The sequence below is a fragment of the Lithobates pipiens genome, unplaced genomic scaffold, assembly GCF_037356315.1.
Source record: "Lithobates pipiens isolate NorthernLeopardFrog02 unplaced genomic scaffold, aLitPip1_a1.2 Scaffold_11, whole genome shotgun sequence".
NCBI lineage: Eukaryota > Metazoa > Chordata > Amphibia > Anura > Ranidae > Lithobates > Lithobates pipiens.
Window position 1 is genome coordinate 3,698,544 of NW_027507696.1, and position 17,155 is coordinate 3,715,698.

The following is a 17,155-nucleotide window of genomic DNA, read 5'->3' on the forward strand; positions in this document are numbered from 1 at the left end:
AGCCTTTGAGAGTGTAATGCCGCGTACACACGACCGGACTTTTTGACAGCAAAGGTCCGACGGAACGAGTCCGTCGGACAATTCGATCGTGTGTGGGCTCCATCGGACCTTTGCTTGGCAAAAATCTGGCGGACTTTAGAAATAGAACATGTTTTACATTTTTCCACTGGAACTCCGCCAGACCGAGAAATCCGCTCGTGTGTATGCTAGTCCGACGCACAAAAACTGACGCTAGGGCAGCTATTGACTACTGGCTATGAACTTCCTTATTCTAGTCCGGTCGTACGTCATCACGTTTAAATCCGTCAGACTTTGGTGTGATTGTGTGTGGCCAAGTCCGTTCATTCGGAAAGTCCGTCGGAACTCCGCCGAAAGTCCTTCGGAAAGACCGTCGGACCTAGTCCCCCGAAAAGACCGGTCGTGCGTACACGGCATAAGGTTGAAGTCATCACTGACTCATTAAAATGTGTATGTAAATTTCAGCTATTATTCTTTTTAAACAACAGGCTTTTTAATACATGAAAAAGTGGAAAACATGCAAAAAGGACCCAAGTGCTGCCTGTTGACTGGCTGTACGAATACCAAATATTATCTTATATTTATCTTTTTTTGCTTTTTTTTTATACTGAGTCTTGAACAAAATACAGAAAATATGTACAAAACCACAATACAATCCATGTGATGTCAGTTAGTTAAAACTCTACTCTTGGCACAGCAAGAATGCAAGCACTATAATGATTATTCTCACATTAGAGCTACTGTAATTACATTCATTAACACCATAGTGCACGTCCCTTTTGAATGTAACTACTTACGTTGTCCTTAATCTTTTTTTGCTGTCCCCTGTTCAGATGCACAATATCAGATAGATTATCCTGACCACAGTAATCCATCACCATACAAAAAAACAGCGAGGAGCTCTAAAGAGTTTGCATATAACAAAACAAAAATGTTAAAACCAAGTTTCCAGTTCTCAAACACATGTGAATCATACTGTCTGATGCAAGAGAATAGATGATAATCAGAAACATTGACCTTGGTGTAATTCTAGCCACATAAATTAATTCTGCAATTTTTTTTTTTATATCAAGGCTGGGTCAAACTAATTCCGCGTACACACGATCAAACAATCCAGTGGAAAAGTCCCCTCCGTGTGTGGGCTCCGGCGGACTTTTTACCCAAAATTCCGGCGGACAAAGAACAGAAGAAGAGAAGACGGCGACAGAAGACCGTGCCACTGCTTGTAAAAGAGCTAGAAGAAGGCGCGGAGGTCCGGCAAGAAGAACCGAAGAGGGGGATAAGACCCCCCGAAGTCGGAAGATGAGGGCGGCGGCGACGAAGAAGAAAGCCGGGCACCTCCGCTAGTGAAAGAGCTAGTAAAAGAGCAGAAGATAGCGGTGGAGTCCGGCGAGAAGACCCCCCAAGACGGAAGAAGACCCCCGGAGCTGTGCAATAAACAATTTTAACCCTTGTGTGTTGTGTTTTTTTTTTACTTTTTTTTTCACAGGTGAATGGGTAGGGGTACATTGCACCCCATACTCATTCACATAGGGTGGGGGGCCGGTATCCAGGGCCCCCTTATTAAAGGGGGCTCCCGGATTCTGATAAGCCCCCCCCGCCCGCAGACCCTGACAACCAACGGTCAGGGTTGTTGGGAAGAGGCCCTTGTCCTCAACATGTGGACAAGGTGCTTTGGGGTGGGGGGGCCACATGGCCCCCCCTTACCCAAAGCACCCCCCATGTTGAGGGCACGCGGCCTGGTACGGCTCAGGAGGGGGGGAGGGCGCGCTCGCTCGTCCCCACCCCCTTTCCTGGCCGGCCGGGTAGCGTGCTCGGATAAGGGTCTCATATGGACCTGGGGGGGACCCCCCACGCCATTTTTTCGGTGTAGGGCTTCCCCTTTAACTCCATACCAGGTGACAGGGCCAGCAACGCTTCCTTCGCTGGTCCCGGCTACCTGGAGCCGCACTCAAAATGAATAGACTTTCCTCCGTGTGCGTGGGCAAGTCCGTTCATTTTAAAAGTACGGCGGATAATCCGACGGACTATGTCCACCGGACAAGTCACGTGTGTGGGCAGGTCCGCTCGTTCGGACAGTCCAGCGGCTTTACGGCGGTTTGTCCGCCAGACTAAGTCCGCCGGATAGTCTGATGATCGTGTGTACGTGGCATAAGTCTAAAAAATGTGGCTGGTAAATCACACAAATTAGGATTCGCTTTTAAATCTGCAAGTTTTTGGAGTTTTTCATTTTGATGCAAAAAACTGCTAAAACTACAATGGAAATGTGATTGTGTTTAGACGACATGGGCCATGATGACTATATAAAAAATAAATAAAAGATTTCCTACTTCATCCAACAGAAAGTGTTTGGAAAATTGTCCACAAGCTTCCATTATTTTTTTTTGTAATCAGAGTATCGAAAACATCCCAAGATTATATGTGGTTGGACTGAAATATTTAGGTAATGTAACTTTAGTTTACCAAAAAAAGGGATTGTTTATTTGCAGAGGTCTAGACGGTCTGCTTTGCAAATACAGCATTGTTGAGTTTTTGAGAAGATTATAAACGCTGCATAGAGGAGTGATTGCTGGATGAAAGTTCATTACGTTGTTGAGGGGACGGCGCCATCCATTTACAGGGGTCCTTCCAGTTCAACCTGCTGTGTAGTTATCTTGCAGATCTGAAATGCATTAAGCTCCACTTCCAGCCAACTCAATTAAGAATTAAGAGCTCAGGAACTCAGAGCAGAGCCATGTCTTCTACGAACTCCAATCAAAAAAAAAAAAAAAAAGAATAACTCATTGACCCTGCAGAAATTATTTTCTGCCACTGGATAGCCTCAAATTAAATGCAGGCCTGCATAATTCAATCCACTTCTTCTGAGCCCAGGCAGTCGTGGACCCTCGCAAGCCTGTAGTATAATGGAAATACCCAAGTACCGCTATATAAATTATATTTAAAATTATACAACAATTAACAATTACAGAGTTGCTTTCATGTGTGCATTTTATATCAGCCTAAATAAACCATTTTAATACTCCAATATTTAAATGCTCTGCGGAAAAGAAACAAAAAGAATAATACCCAGATTGTGTTTTTGTCCATTATTCACTATGTGGGTGGGTCCCCCCAAGCATAACCACTATCAACTGATCCATTTCGATCAATGTAACCTGTGAACTTTGATGCCAGACCCAGGAGCTAGGCCTTTAACAGCAAAAGCCAGAGGACGTTATTCTGATGATCTGCAGTATGGTGAATACCTTACCTTATTATCCCAGACCATGAAGAACTCTATATATGGGCAGATATTGGGGTGTTGAAGCTCCAGGAGTGACAGAGCCTGTACAGTAGAAAGAGAAAATGTAAACCAAATATGCACGGATATCCCTAGAAAGCACAGATATTCATGAAATATTTTTTTCTTAGCAAGACTGCAGCTTCCTGCCACATGTCTCTAGGTTGTGCAATATTCCTGTATTTGAACCATAATGGAAAATTGTATCAAATACTTACTGTAATTTTCCTTTCCTGAAGCCAAACCATGGCAGCATACGAGTGATAGGCTCTGCCTCTTTTCCACTCCCTCAGGACCAGTGAATAGCATAAATTCAAATTAATGTCTCCTCCTCCCATGCTCGTCTCCAGGATTTCTCCAGAGCCTCTCCCATCCTCTGGAACTCGCTACCTCCACTGGTCCGGCTATCCCCTACTCTTGCTACCTTCAGACGATCCCTGAAAACTCATCTATTCAGGGAAGCCGATCACGTCTCCAACTAATCTCCTACCACTTCCATCAGCTCATTCCCCACAGTTACAACCTTTTGTACCACCTGCCCCACCCTATTAGATTGTAAACTCTTCTGAGCAGGGCACCCCTAATCCTCTTGTATTTTATTGTATTGTAACTGTATTGTATCCTTTTTATATTGTAAAGCACTGCATAAATTGCTGGCGCTATATAAATCCTGAATAATAATAATAATAATAATAATAAATTAAAGACCTAGTTAGGCCCCACCCCATTCTTTGTATTTGGCTACATACCAAAACATACAAGGATGGGTCCGTATACTGACATGGTTTGGCGTCAGGAAAGGAAAATTACAGTAAGTATTTGATCCAATTTTCCATTTTCCTGATGCCGCCATGTCGGCATAGTAGTGATAAATAACTAGGTCACAAGGCGAGCTCTACTTGTCGAATCAATTTTAAATTAGAATGGGACAGAAGACGAAACAGTCCTTCCTCAGCTTTCCACTAATGGCAAGATCCCCAGAGCTACTCTGTGTCGCTAGAAAAGGTATCCTGGGGTGGCCATGATACTTCCCTGCAGATGGATTCCATGGACGCCTTCAAATGGGCAGCCCATGAGACCAAAACCACTCTGGGAGAGTATGTATCCACTGTTGAAGGAGGTTCACAACCCCTCACCCTATATGCATGATCAAACCTACTAAGACCAGGAGGTAACCTCTTTCCTCTGATGAATTCCAGCTGGAAAGATGAAAGGCTTAAACCATGATCTGAAAAGGGCAATTGTGGATAGGGACTTCAACTTTTGTACATGTCCAATTTGTGTGACCCTCCTGAGTGATCCTCTGGGAAGGTAAGCAATGCCCAGGTGACTGTTATATGGATGGCTGTCGCTACCCTTGATACAAGATGCTCTACCGGACACAAGTCTACTCCTTCTAGAAAGAAACTAATATATTTTTTTGAAGCTCTCAGAGCTTGAATCTCAGAAATCCTTCTGCTTGACGATCTTGCGATAGATACTGCCTAGTAGATAATGTCACAAACTGAACACTGTTCTGTTGAAGAAAATGGTCAAACTGATTTGAAATCCAGCAACACCGATAGATTCCACTGGGAAAGATCCTCCTTTGTGGTGGTCAAAAGCTCCTGTTTTTAAAATTTGTGCAAACAAAAGGATTTCCGGCACAGCCTTGTTATTGCCAACCTAGTCGACACTTGCAATCTCAAGGAATATAGGCTAAGGCTCATGCCTAATCTGGTCTACAAGAAGTCCAGAACAGCTGTCACAGGAGGTGCAGTAGTGTCAATATCTCGCCCTGCTAAGAGATAATGCAAACTTGTTCCAGATTTTGGCATAGATGTTGTTAGTAAAGTGCCTTCTCACACTCCACAAGGTAGCGCTCATCCTGGAGCAGGCTAGGTTCTCAAGCTACCCCTATCAGTCGTCCTGTTTGCAGCCACGGCCTGCGTATGTGCAAAGGGGAATCGTCGTCTGTCTCATGAGATGAACGGCCACGAAAACTCAAGGCCCTCATTGTCAAAATGGAAGAATGGATATGACTACCATGTTTACTCTCCACAGCCTCAAGAGGAATCTCATTACGAAAAAAGTTGGTGGAAAACATATAGGCTAGATTGCAGATCCATGGAGAAAATCAAGGGAAGATCAGTCTCTCTGCACAACATGGCATCAGTTGCCTATAGTCATCACCAAGGAGGAACTTGTGGCAATATGCTATTAAGAGAGTGAACCCCATGCTGTCGGGGTCAGGAAATTGCCTGCAAATTCCGAAAGCAGTTTACCTCCTAGGGGACTTGAACACACAGACAGACTAACAATCATACAAACTTTCCAGAGCACGAGTGGGCCCTATACTGTAGATCTTCTATGAGCTGGTCCACAGGTGGGGCCAACCACAGACCGGTTGGAGAAAATCAACCACAGATCCATGGAAAAAATCAAGGCATTTGTCCCCTCTGCCTTGGGGTGTGGAACTGATTCAGACATCCTCCTAAATTAGAAATTGCTGTGATTGCATTGCTTTTCACAGGGATTTCTAATTTAGGAGGATGTCTGAATCAGTTCCACACCCCAAGGCAGAGGGGACAAATGCCTTGATTTTCTCCATGGATCTGTGGTTGATTTTCTCCAACCGGTCTGTGGTTGGCCCCACCTGTGGACCAGCTCATAGAAGATCTACAGTATAGGGCCCACTCGTGCTCTGGAAAGTTTGTATGATTGTTAGTCTGTCTGTGTGTTCAAGTCCCCTAGGAGGTAAACTGCTTTCGGAATTTGCAGGCAATTTCCTGACCCCGACAGCATGGGGTTCACCTCTCTTAATAGCATATTGCCACAAGTTCCTCCTTGGTGATGACTATAGGCAACTGATGCCATGTTGTGCAGAGAGACTGATCTTCCCTTGATTCTGTGTAGTAAGAAGAAAGGTGCTAAAGAAGCTGTTTGGATTTCTAGGGTATTTAAAACTACCCCGCTTGGCTGGGAATCTCCCATTGGACTGAACCAACAGTTTCTCACAGTGTGCCTTCCAGGCTATCTTTGCTGAGATGAATAGTAATTGTGATCTAGTCTAATGGTTCTAACGGGGGCGACTTCATCAGATTTTCCCTCTTCTGCCACCACCGTATGTATAACCCTACTCATACTGAGTGACAGTTGATAACTGTGCCAGATTCTGTTTCCTCTATTATTCTAAACATCCCAGCTTAAACTGTTGAAGTCAGATTGAGGCACTGAGAAATGGTGAAACAAGTGGAGATTACTGTCTTCAGCATTCCTTCTTTGACTTCCACCATTTTGTCTGGTGGAAGCCAAACAGAGGAGTTGGCAGAGTACCTCCCGGCATAGTAACTGTTACGTTAGAGAGAGTTAATAAACCAGCCATATCCCCGCAGGGTGTTTATGAGAATCTTTTGGTGCATCAGCAATTGTTTCAGACCTCTGAATAGAAGAACAATGTTGTCCATGTATCAGCGCACCCGGAGAACTTGTTCTCTGAGTGGAGCTAACACAAGAGAGGCTCAACCCAGCCGGATGCTGCATGGAGGCAGAGGTGGGGACATAGAACTGCTTACTCTTTACTGGTGCATGGAGGTACGAGGAAAAAAAGAAAAATGGGTTGGGTCCTAAGGTCTTTAATATATGCTATTCAATGGTCCTGAAGGAGTTGAAGAGAAGTGGAGCCTATCACTAGTATGATGCCATTGTGGCGTCAGGAAAGAGGGTTAGGCTCCATGCACACTGAAGCTCAAAAAAGCTTTTTCTGGACGCCAGATTGCTGGCAGAAAACGCTGCTTGAAAAACATGCTTTTAACAGTGTTTTGTACTAGCGTTTATGAGCATCTTTTAGCGTTAGCGTTTATGGGCGTTTTCAATAAAAATACACAGAGGACACTCCAAAAATCTCACAGTGCATTCCAAACTCCCACAATGCATTGAAAAAATAAAATGCCAAAACACTAATTAACGTGTGTTTATGAGCGTTTATTGGCGTTTGTAGTTTTTTGGAGGTGAAAAACGGCACTTTGAATGCAAATTTCTGGCTTTCAGAAAAAAGCCCGTAAACTCCACTGCTCATTAAAGCTAAATAACGTCCATGTGTGCATGGACACATAGGCTAACATAGAGTGGAGTTTATGGGCTTTAAAAAAAAAAAAAAACGCCCAAACTCCAATAAACTGCAGTTTATCAGCTCCAGTGTGCATGGAGCCTTAGGCTAATAAATGCTCATAAACGCTAGTACAAAACGCTGTTAAAAGCACGTTTTTCAACCAGCGTTTTCTGCCAGCAATCTGGCGTCATAATTTCACCACAAAATGTTTATAATTGACTGGAATTTCTTAAAAGAAAAACACAAGTTTTAGGCTCCATGCACACTGAAGCTGATAAACTGCAGTTTATTGGAGTTTGGGCGTTTTTTGTAAAAGCCCATAAACTCCACTCTATGTTAGCCTATGTGTCCATGCACACATGGACGTTTTTCAGCTTTAATGAGCAGTGGAGTTTATGGGCTTTTTTCTGAACGCCAGAAATTCGCGTTCAAAGTGCCGTTTTTCAGCGGCAAAAAACGACAAACGCTCATTAACGCTCATTAACGCTCATTAACGCTCGTTCATTAGTGTTCGGCATTCTATTTTTCAATGCATTGTGGGATTTTTGGAGTGTCCTCTGTGTATTTTTATAAAAAACGCCCATTAACGCTAACGCTGTAAAACGCTCATTAACGCTCATTAACGCTAGTATAAAACGCTGTTAAAAGCAGGTTTTTCAACCAGCGTTTTCTGCCAACAATCTGGCGTCCAGAAATAGCTTTTTTGAGCTTCAGTGTGCATGGAGCCTAAGGCTCCATGCACACTGAAGCTCAAAAAAGCTATTTCTGGACGCCAGATTGCTGGCAGAAAACGTTGGTTGAAAAACCTGCTTTTAACAGCGTTTTATACTAGCGTTAATGAGCGTTAATGAGCGTTTTACAGCGTTAGCGTTAATGGGCGTTTTTTATAAAAATACACAGAGGACACTCCAAAAATCCCACAATGCATTGAAAAATAGAATGCCGAACACTAATGAACGAGCGTTAATGAGCGTTAATGAGCGTTTGTCGTTTTTTGCCGCTGAAAAACGGCACTTTGAACGCGAATTTCTGGCGTTCAGAAAAAAGCCCATAAACTCCACTGCTCATTAAAGCTGAAAAACGTCCATGTGTGCATGGACACATAGGCTAACATAGAGTGGAGATTATGGGCTTTTACAAAAAACGCCCAAACGCCAATAAACTGCAGTTTATCAGCTTCAGTGTGCATGGAGCCTAACTGTTACTGTCCCCGCTAGCAAATTACCTCTTCTAGGGCGAGATTGCCCTCCCGCTCATCTATACACTCCACCTGTCAATGATACAAAAGATTGAATGTTATTATATGTATTATTAAGAAAATCACCTTTGTAAAAAAGAAACCTTTAGGCTAGGTTCACATTGCTGCGATGCGGGAACACCGCAAATCCGCGGCGTTTTCCCGCATCGCATACCTCCCGCCGGCAGTTCACACTGCCCTATGCGGACGGCTGGGGGTGTCAATGTTATGTTAATGACACCCCCAGATCCGTCGGCATATCGCAGTGCGATCTGCCGACTCGCACAGGAATCGGATCGCATGGTGTGAACCCCCATGCGATCCGATTCCGTTGCGGACCCAAAAAAGGGTCCCGTGCGAGTTTGCTGCGGGACCGCTGCGAGTTCAGCCATACTATCTGTATGGCTGAACTCGCAGCGCTACGGAGATCGGATGTGATTTGCTGTGCGAATCACATCCGGTTCTCCCCCCGCAGCGGTGTGAACCCAGCCTTAATGGAATCAACTATGCGCTGAATAACATTCTGTATACTAGTGCCAGGCCGTTAATCAGCATACGGCTTCATTGCCCTGCAACCAGATAGCTGTACAGTTCAATGGGTATCTAAAGCTGCAATGCCCGACCAGAACTGGCCCACGTGAGCAATGCAAATTCTTCAGAACTTAAACAGCTTTTTGAAAAAAGAAGTTCATATAACTGGGGGTGTGGTTGCCATCATCCCTTATTATTATATATCCTGAGATTCCTCTTGTGATGGGATTTTACAGGCAACCAATGTATAGACAAAATACAAATTAGAATGAATTGTTTGTAACATTGAATTTTGTCTATACATTAATTGCCTGTAAAATCCCAACACAAGAGGAATCTCAGGATATAGACCTCAAACAGCTATCAGCCCTCCACAGTGAGAGTTAATGAGCCAAAGTCTATAAGCCATAGGTATAAAACAACCACCACTTGTATGGCCTTGAAATGCAAGATTGGAAAACTATTTTGGGACTATGCTCTGATAAAGAGGGTTTGCTCCTTAAAATGCATTGGCATGTACACTCACTGGCCACTTTATTATTAGGTACAGCTTGCTAGTACCGGGTTGGACCCCATTTTGCCTTCATAACTGCCTTAATTCTTGGTGACATAGATTCAACAAGGTGTTGGAAAAATTCCTAAGCCTTTGTATACACGGTCGGACATTCTGACGGAAAATGTCTGATCGGACCGTGTTGTCGGATAATCCGACCGTGTGTTTTAGAGCTGGGCTATAAAATTTTCCAACAACATGATCCGATGGGACTTTGTCCGATCATGTGTCGAGAATTCCGATCGGACAAAGTGCCACACATGCTCAGATCAAATTCCTAGACCAAAGCTATTGGCTACTAGCCTGAACATAGTCCCATCGTAACGGAATAACGTCATCACGTTACGTACGATCGGATTTTCCGACAACTTTGTCCGACCGTGTGTATGCAACACAATTTTCGGACAAAATCCGTCGGACAAAATCCAACGGATTTTGTTGTTGGAATGTCCGACCGTGTGTACAAGGGCTAAGAAATTTTGGCTCATATTGACATGATAGCATCACGCAGTTGCTGCAGATTTGTGGGCTGCACATCCATGATGCGAGTCTCCCATTCCACCACATCCCAAAGGTGCTCTATTGGATGAGATCTGGTGACTGTGGAGGCCATCGGAGTACAGTGACCTCATTGTCCAGTGGTGAGATGATTGGAGCTTTGTGACATGGTGCATTATCCTGCTGGAAGTAGCCATCAGAAGATGGGGACATTGTAGTCATAAAGCAGTGATTCTCAAACTGTGCACCGTGGCACAAGTGTGCTGCATTCGATTTGCAGGTGTGCTGTGCGAGTTTTGAAAAATATTTAAAATTTCTAACGTTTTGAAACCTTAAACATATCGAAAAATGAAACGGAAATCAATGTCACAAAAAGTAAAAAAAAAAAAAGTAACATATATAATGCGTAATTTCGTAATGCGCGACTTGTGCAAGATCTCGGGAGAACTCGATCGCTTTAATCATATCATAATAATAGAGACCGTTCCATTCCAACTTTAATGCTTATAAATAAAGTTTGTTCATTGTTTAGTGATGGAGAAATACTTAATCAAGTCTGGAAGAGAAATTGTTAAATGAAAAGCAAGGAAGCAAGCGAAAGTAAAACTAAATATATATGTATATAAATAAATAAGGTCTTCACCACAAAAATATTTTTCAGGTGTGCCGTGAAAAATATTTGGATCTTTTTGGTACACCACGAGACAAAAAAGTTTGGGAACCACTGTCATTAAGGGATGGACATGGTCAGCATTGAAACAATACTCAGGTAGCTCAGTTGTAATAAGGGACCCAAAGTGTGCCAAAAATATATCTTCCACACCATTACACCACAACCAGCCTGGACCATTGATACAAGGCTGGATGGATCCATGCCAAAATTCTGACCCCACCATCCTAATGTCGGAGATTTCCCCAATCAGAAGAGGGCAGCATTGGTGCAGCATTGGCCGTCATCTTAGTAAAAGAATGCGATATGCCCAGGGCAGGACTTACCATTGGGCTTGACTGGGCTCAAGCCCATGGTCCCCACCCAATAGGGGGCCCCGCCGAGATACATAGCCAAGTGTACTCAGCTCGGCTCCGCTCACAGTCCCACCCTATGATGGACATAACGCAGGGACTGGGTGTGACTGTGAGCCGAGCCTAGAACTCTCAGCTCCGCTCGGGACTGCGAGAGGACCCGAGAGCTGGCGAGAGGACCCGAGAGCCGCCGAGGGCCACCGGGAGGACCAGAGAGCCCCCGAGATACACAGGACTCTGTATCTCGGCTGCACCATTTTTAAACTTCAAGACTGCAATAACAAGGCTGCAAATGACAAGGCTACACTGACAAGGCTGCAGTTGGACACTGATAAGGCTGCATTGATGGGCATTTAAATGTAAGTTTTTTCACTTACACTTCCCTCCTAAAAGCTTTTTTCCTTAAAATTCCCTCCTAAACTTGGGGTGCGTGTTATACGCCGGTGTGTGTTATACACTGATAAATACGGTAATGTATAGAAGGTAGAGCCCGAAAGTGACTCAAGCCCAGGGGCCCCGACCACCCTAAGTCCTGCCCTGGATATGCCCCTGCCTACATCAAAGAGTATTTCAGTCTCTGAAACACCTTTATCGCTGTCATGTTAACTGTATGAATTCACGTGTTTCCTGAGCATATGCTCAGCTTGCAAAGCACTCAGGTCGGTAGCCTGCAAACCTAGGACACTCTATTTCACATGCATCATTGTTAGATTCTTGCTTAAACCCGCCCATTCCAGCATCCTCATCCCTGATATTAATTAATAAGGCCATCTATCACAGCTTCGGACCAACAATGAAGTCTGGGAGCTTCCGGGGTGCTCTATAATCTGGTTCAATGAGAGGCACCTCTTTAATCCTGCCAGTGGTTCGCCAGCTTTGGACTGCCCCTGGGTTCACTTTTAGGGAAATCGTTAACCTCTTTCCTGAAGAACCCAGTCAGAGTGTCAGTATATTATCTATAGATGTGTTTCAGACCTTTTTAACAGCAAATCTCCTTTGTGACGCTGGCTCCTCCACAAGACAAGTCACCCCAAATGCTCCAGGCGGCCATTCCTCCAGCACCTGTTAATATACAAATGATTAAGGGCATATGAGACTCATGCATATGTATATACAGTATGTACATTTTTGGACGGAAAGGGTCATTAAAATGTATCTAAATCCAAGAACAACAATGTAATATATATTGCAGCTAATGCCTCGTACACACGATCAAACAATCCGGTGGAAAAGTCCGGCAAACAATCCCCCCTGTGTGTGGGTGGACTAAGAAAGTATTTTTGCACTCCAATCTGTCCGCCGGACTCGCATTACGACGGACAGTAAGGCCGTGTGTGTGCCAGTCCGCCGTACTTTTGAAATGAACGTACTTTTCCCGCCCGGAGAAAAGCCCGTTCATTTTGAACGCGTCTCCAGGTAGCCGGGACCAGCGAAGGAGGCGTCGCTGGTCCCGTCACCTGGTATGGACTTAAAGGGGAACCCCTACGCTGAAAAATCGGCGTGGGGGTCCCCCCCTAGGTCCATATCAGACCCTTATCCGAGCATGCTACCCGGCCGGCCAGGAAAGGGGGTGGGGACGAGCGAGCGCCCCCCCCCCCCTCCTGAGCCGTACCAGGCCGCGTGCCCTCAACATGGGGGGTTGCCTTGGGGAAGGGGGGGCCGCACCTTGTCCCCGTGTTGAGAGAAGACCCCCGATCCGCTCATCCATTCCACTTTAGGGTGGAACCCCGCTTTAAATACACAATTGAAAGGTTTTGTTACATCTGTTCAGTGAGTGCAAAAGATACCTGTTGATCCTGCCAGAAATCCAGCGGTGCCCTGTGCAGTCTTATTGTAAGCAGTATTCTTGGCCTTGCCCAGGTCTCTTCTACAGAAGAGGAGTTGTTCTTTAGTCCTGACAGGCTTCGGTGTCACAGTTGGTACCTTTCAGGGGGGAGGGGGGGTGCAGATACCTGTCTATTTATTTTAGTTACTTATATAGCGCCATCAATATACGCAGCGCTTTACATATACATTGTACATTCACATCAGTCCCTACCCTCAAGAAGCTTACAATCTAAGGTCCCTAACTCACATTCATACATACTAGGGACAATTTAGACAGGATCCAATTAACCTACCGGCATGTCTTTGGAGTGTGGGAGGAAACCGGAGTACCCGGAGGAAACCCACGCAGGCACAGGGAGAACATGCAAACTCCAGGCAGATAGTGTCATGGTTGGGATTCTAACCAGCGACCCTTCTTACTGCTACGCGAAAGTGCTACCCAACTACACCACTGTGCCGCCAAGACAGGTATTTGCACCCACTTCCGGGCATAGACTCCCATGGGAGTCTATGCCTCTTCCTGTCCCGGCGCGCTGTCTGCTGGGACACACACGGGTCCCAGAGACAGCGCGGACCGTTCCTAGTGCGCTGCGCGACTCACGCATGCGCAGTAGGGAACCGGGAAGTGAAGCCGCAACGCTTCACTTCCCGATTCCCTCACCCAGAATGGTGGCGACAGAGGGTAAGTATTGTTCTACAAAGGGAAATTTGTGGGGGTATGCTAAGAGTGTTCATTTAGGGGGCTTTGTGTGGGGAAGGGGAATGAGAGAAGAGGATTTGTGCTGGGGGGGATTAGGAATTTTTAGGGGTAGAGAATTTGTGCTAGGAGAGGGGATATTTTTTTCTTGGGGGGGGGGGGGCATTTGTGCTGGGGGGATTTGGGGGATGGGGGCCAAAGATTTGTGCTGGGAGGGGGGATTTCAGAAGGGGGGATGATTTGTACTGGGAGGAGGGAAAAGGATTAGTGCTCAGTTGCCAGCACTGGCGGAGGTCACAACCCTCGGGGGACACATTGGGCCTGTGTGAAGGGGGGGGGGGGGCTGATGGACACATCAGTAATAACATATGAGAGGAAGAAGTCTGTCAGCAGACAGCCGGACCATGCACACAGTGAAGGGGCACATCAGCGGTGAAGGGGCAGACTCTGCCCGGAGCTCAGTCCAGGACGCGTTCTGTGGATCATTACCTTGTATCTCTCCATCGCCGGTCACTAATCTCAATCTTGGGCCTCGCCGGCCTTCGTGGAAAGTAGCGTCCACCTGTTACCATGGAAACGTTCGTGAGCAGCCGCGCGCGCACACGTTCTGAGCGTTCCATCGTTACCATGGAGACGGCTGGAAAAAATGGCACGCCCCGCCGCTCTGATTGGCCGGCTGTCCAGCCTCTCACCTTCAAAGGAGTAGCGGTACGGAATTCCTGGAGGCGTGGTTTGCTTTAATACTCATTTAAAGGGACAGTGGCCATAGAAATGGCGAGTTTATAGGCAAACTCCGCGACCCATTAATATATAAATCCTGCGGCTCCTTCACATGCTTGTGTATGGGGGGAGGGATATAGACCCCCCCCTATTCCTCCTTAGGCGGTAAAGCCAGGCGGTCTTGCTCTGGAACTGAACAGAGAAAGAGTTGAGTAGTAGGGAAGAGGCAGGGCTGGTGCGAGGATTTGTGACACCCCACCAGACATATACAATTAGTGGACCTCCAGCTGTTGCAAAACTACAAGTCCCATCATGCCTCTGCCTCTGGGTGTCATGCTTGTGGCTGTCAGAGTCTTGCTATGCCTCATGGGACTTGTAGTTCTGCAACAGCTGGAGGTCCGCTAATTGCATATCCCTGCCCTAGGCAAAACCTAATTTTGCCACTCATCTTTTCCCTGCCCCTGTATACCCCATCTTTTTAATTTAACACCCATCAATTGCAGCCTCACCAGCGCCCATCAAATGCAGCCTCACCAGCGCCCATCAAATTCAGCCTCACCAGCATCCATCAAATGCAGCCTCACCAGCGCCCATCAATGCAGCCTCACCAGCGCTCATCAAATGCAGCCTCACCAGCACCCATCAAATTCAGCCTCACCAGCGCCCATCAATGTAGCCTCACCAGCACCCATCAAATTTAGCCTCACCAGCATCCATCAAATGCAGCCTCACCAGCGCCCATCAAATGCAGCCTCACCAGCGCCCATCAAATTCAGCCTCACCAGCATCCATCAAATGCAGCCTCACCAGCGCCCATCAAATGCAGCCTCACCAGCGCCCATCAAATGTAGCCTCACCAGCACCCATCAATGCAGCCTCACCAGCGCTCATCAAATGCAGCCTCACCAGTGCCCATCAATGCAGCCTCACCAGCACCCATCAAATTCAGCCTCACCAGCGCCCATCAAATGCAGCCTCACCAGCGCCCATCAAATGCAGCCTCACCAGCGCCCATCAAATGCAGCCTCACCAGCGCCCATCAAATTCAGCCTCACCAGCGCCCATCAAATGCAGCCTCACCAGCATCCATCAAATGCAGCTTCACCAGCATCCATCAAATTCAGCCTCACCAGCGCCCATCAAATTCAGCCTCACCAGCACCCATTAAATTCAGTCTCACCAGCGCCCATCAAATGCAGCCTCACCAGCGCTCATCAAACGCAGCCTCACCAGCGCCCATCAAATGCAGCCTCACCAGCACCCATCAAATGCAGCCTCACCAGCACCCATCAAATTCAGCCTCACCAGCGCTCATCAAATGCAGCCCCACCAGCGCCCATCAATGCAGCCTACGGAAAAGCGAAGGTTACATTTTTGTGTGACCCTCTGCTTTAAGTAAAGTAGTGCGTGCGCACAGATGTAAGCTCACCAATGCAGATTATCACCTGCAACAACTCATGAATGAAGGAGGCTGTATGCAGCACCAGGAGCTGCCTGGCATGAAAATATTCGAAAGCGTTTACACTGTACTGCAGAATGTGCCTGTGCGCACTCGGTTCACACTGCAACATAGGATATGACTTGTGAGACACAAAGTCGGATGACGTGAAATTCAATGTTTCCTTATGAGAGCTGTCTTTACTGATACTACACAAGTCTGTCCAACTTTTAGGAAAGGTTCCTGCGCTACTTTGATACGACTTCAATACGCCAGAGTGTAAAAGTCACCTCAAAGTCGGACTCCAAAGTTGCGCTGAAAGTCGCGCAACTTTGGAGCCAAGGCTGGACTGGGACAGAAATTTGGCCCTGGACTTCATCCAGACCGGCCCACTTACATTTTGAGTGTCCCATCAGCACCCCCTTACATCAGAGTGCCCCATCAGCACCCCTTACATCAGGGTGTCCCATCAGCACCCCCTTACATCAGAGTGTCCCATCACCAGCCCCCTTACATCAGAGTGCCCCATCAGCACCCCTTACATCAGGGTGTCCCATCAGCACCCCCTTACATCAGAGTGTCCCATCAGCACCCCTTACACCAGAGTGTCCCATCACCAACCCCCTTACATCAGAGTGTCCCATCACCAACCCTCTTACAACAGAGTGTCCCATCAGCACCCCTTACATCAGGGTGTCCCATTACCAGCCCCCTTACATCAGAGTGTCCCATCAGCAGCCCCCTTACATCAGAACGTCCCATCAGCAGCCCCCTTACATCAGAGTGTCCCATCAGCAGCCCCCTTACATCAGGGTGTCCCATTACCAGCCCCCTTACACCAGAGTGTCCCATCACCAGCCCCCTTACATCAGAGTGTCCCATCACCAGCTCCCTTACATCAGAGTGTCCCATCACCAGCTCCCTTACATCAGAGTGTCCCATCAGCATCCCTTACATCAGGGTGTCCCATCACCAGCCCCCTTACATCAGGGTGTCCCATCAGCAGCCCCCTTACATCAGAGTGTCCCATCAGCACCCCCTTACATCAGAGTGCCCCATCAGCAGCCCCCTTACATTAGGGTGTCCCATTACCAGCCCCCTTACATCAGGGTGTCCCATCAGCAGCCCTCTTACATCAGAGTGTCCCATCAGCAGCCCCCTTACATCAGAGTGTCCCATCAGCAGCCCCCTTACATCAGGGTGTCCCATCACCAGCCCCCTTACATCAGGGTGTCCCATCAGC

At 46.8% G+C, this 17,155-nt stretch overlaps 1 protein-coding gene across 4 annotated transcripts in view; it reads right to left on the reverse strand.

Annotated features, from left to right (window-relative positions):
- The window catches only part of STKLD1 (serine/threonine kinase like domain containing 1), a 133,924-nt gene that overhangs the window by 61,829 nt on the left and 54,940 nt on the right, over positions 1–17,155 (reverse strand). Inside the window, exons 1-5 of one of the 4 annotated variants that reach the window (XM_077468198.1) lie at positions 14,244–14,406; positions 12,206–12,292; positions 8,614–8,658; positions 3,269–3,343; positions 816–920 (exon numbers count right to left, since the gene is read on the reverse strand). In XM_077468198.1, coding sequence (XP_077324324.1) covers positions 816–920; positions 3,269–3,343; positions 8,614–8,658; positions 12,206–12,292; positions 14,244–14,258 — 327 coding nt within the window. In that variant the 5' untranslated portion in view covers positions 14,259–14,406. Of the gene's footprint in view, positions 1–815; positions 921–3,268; positions 3,344–8,613; positions 8,659–12,205; positions 12,293–13,017; positions 13,148–14,243; positions 14,407–17,155 lie in introns of those variants that run through there. The other 3 variants (XM_077468200.1, XM_077468197.1, XM_077468199.1) reach the window with 3 other exon arrangements.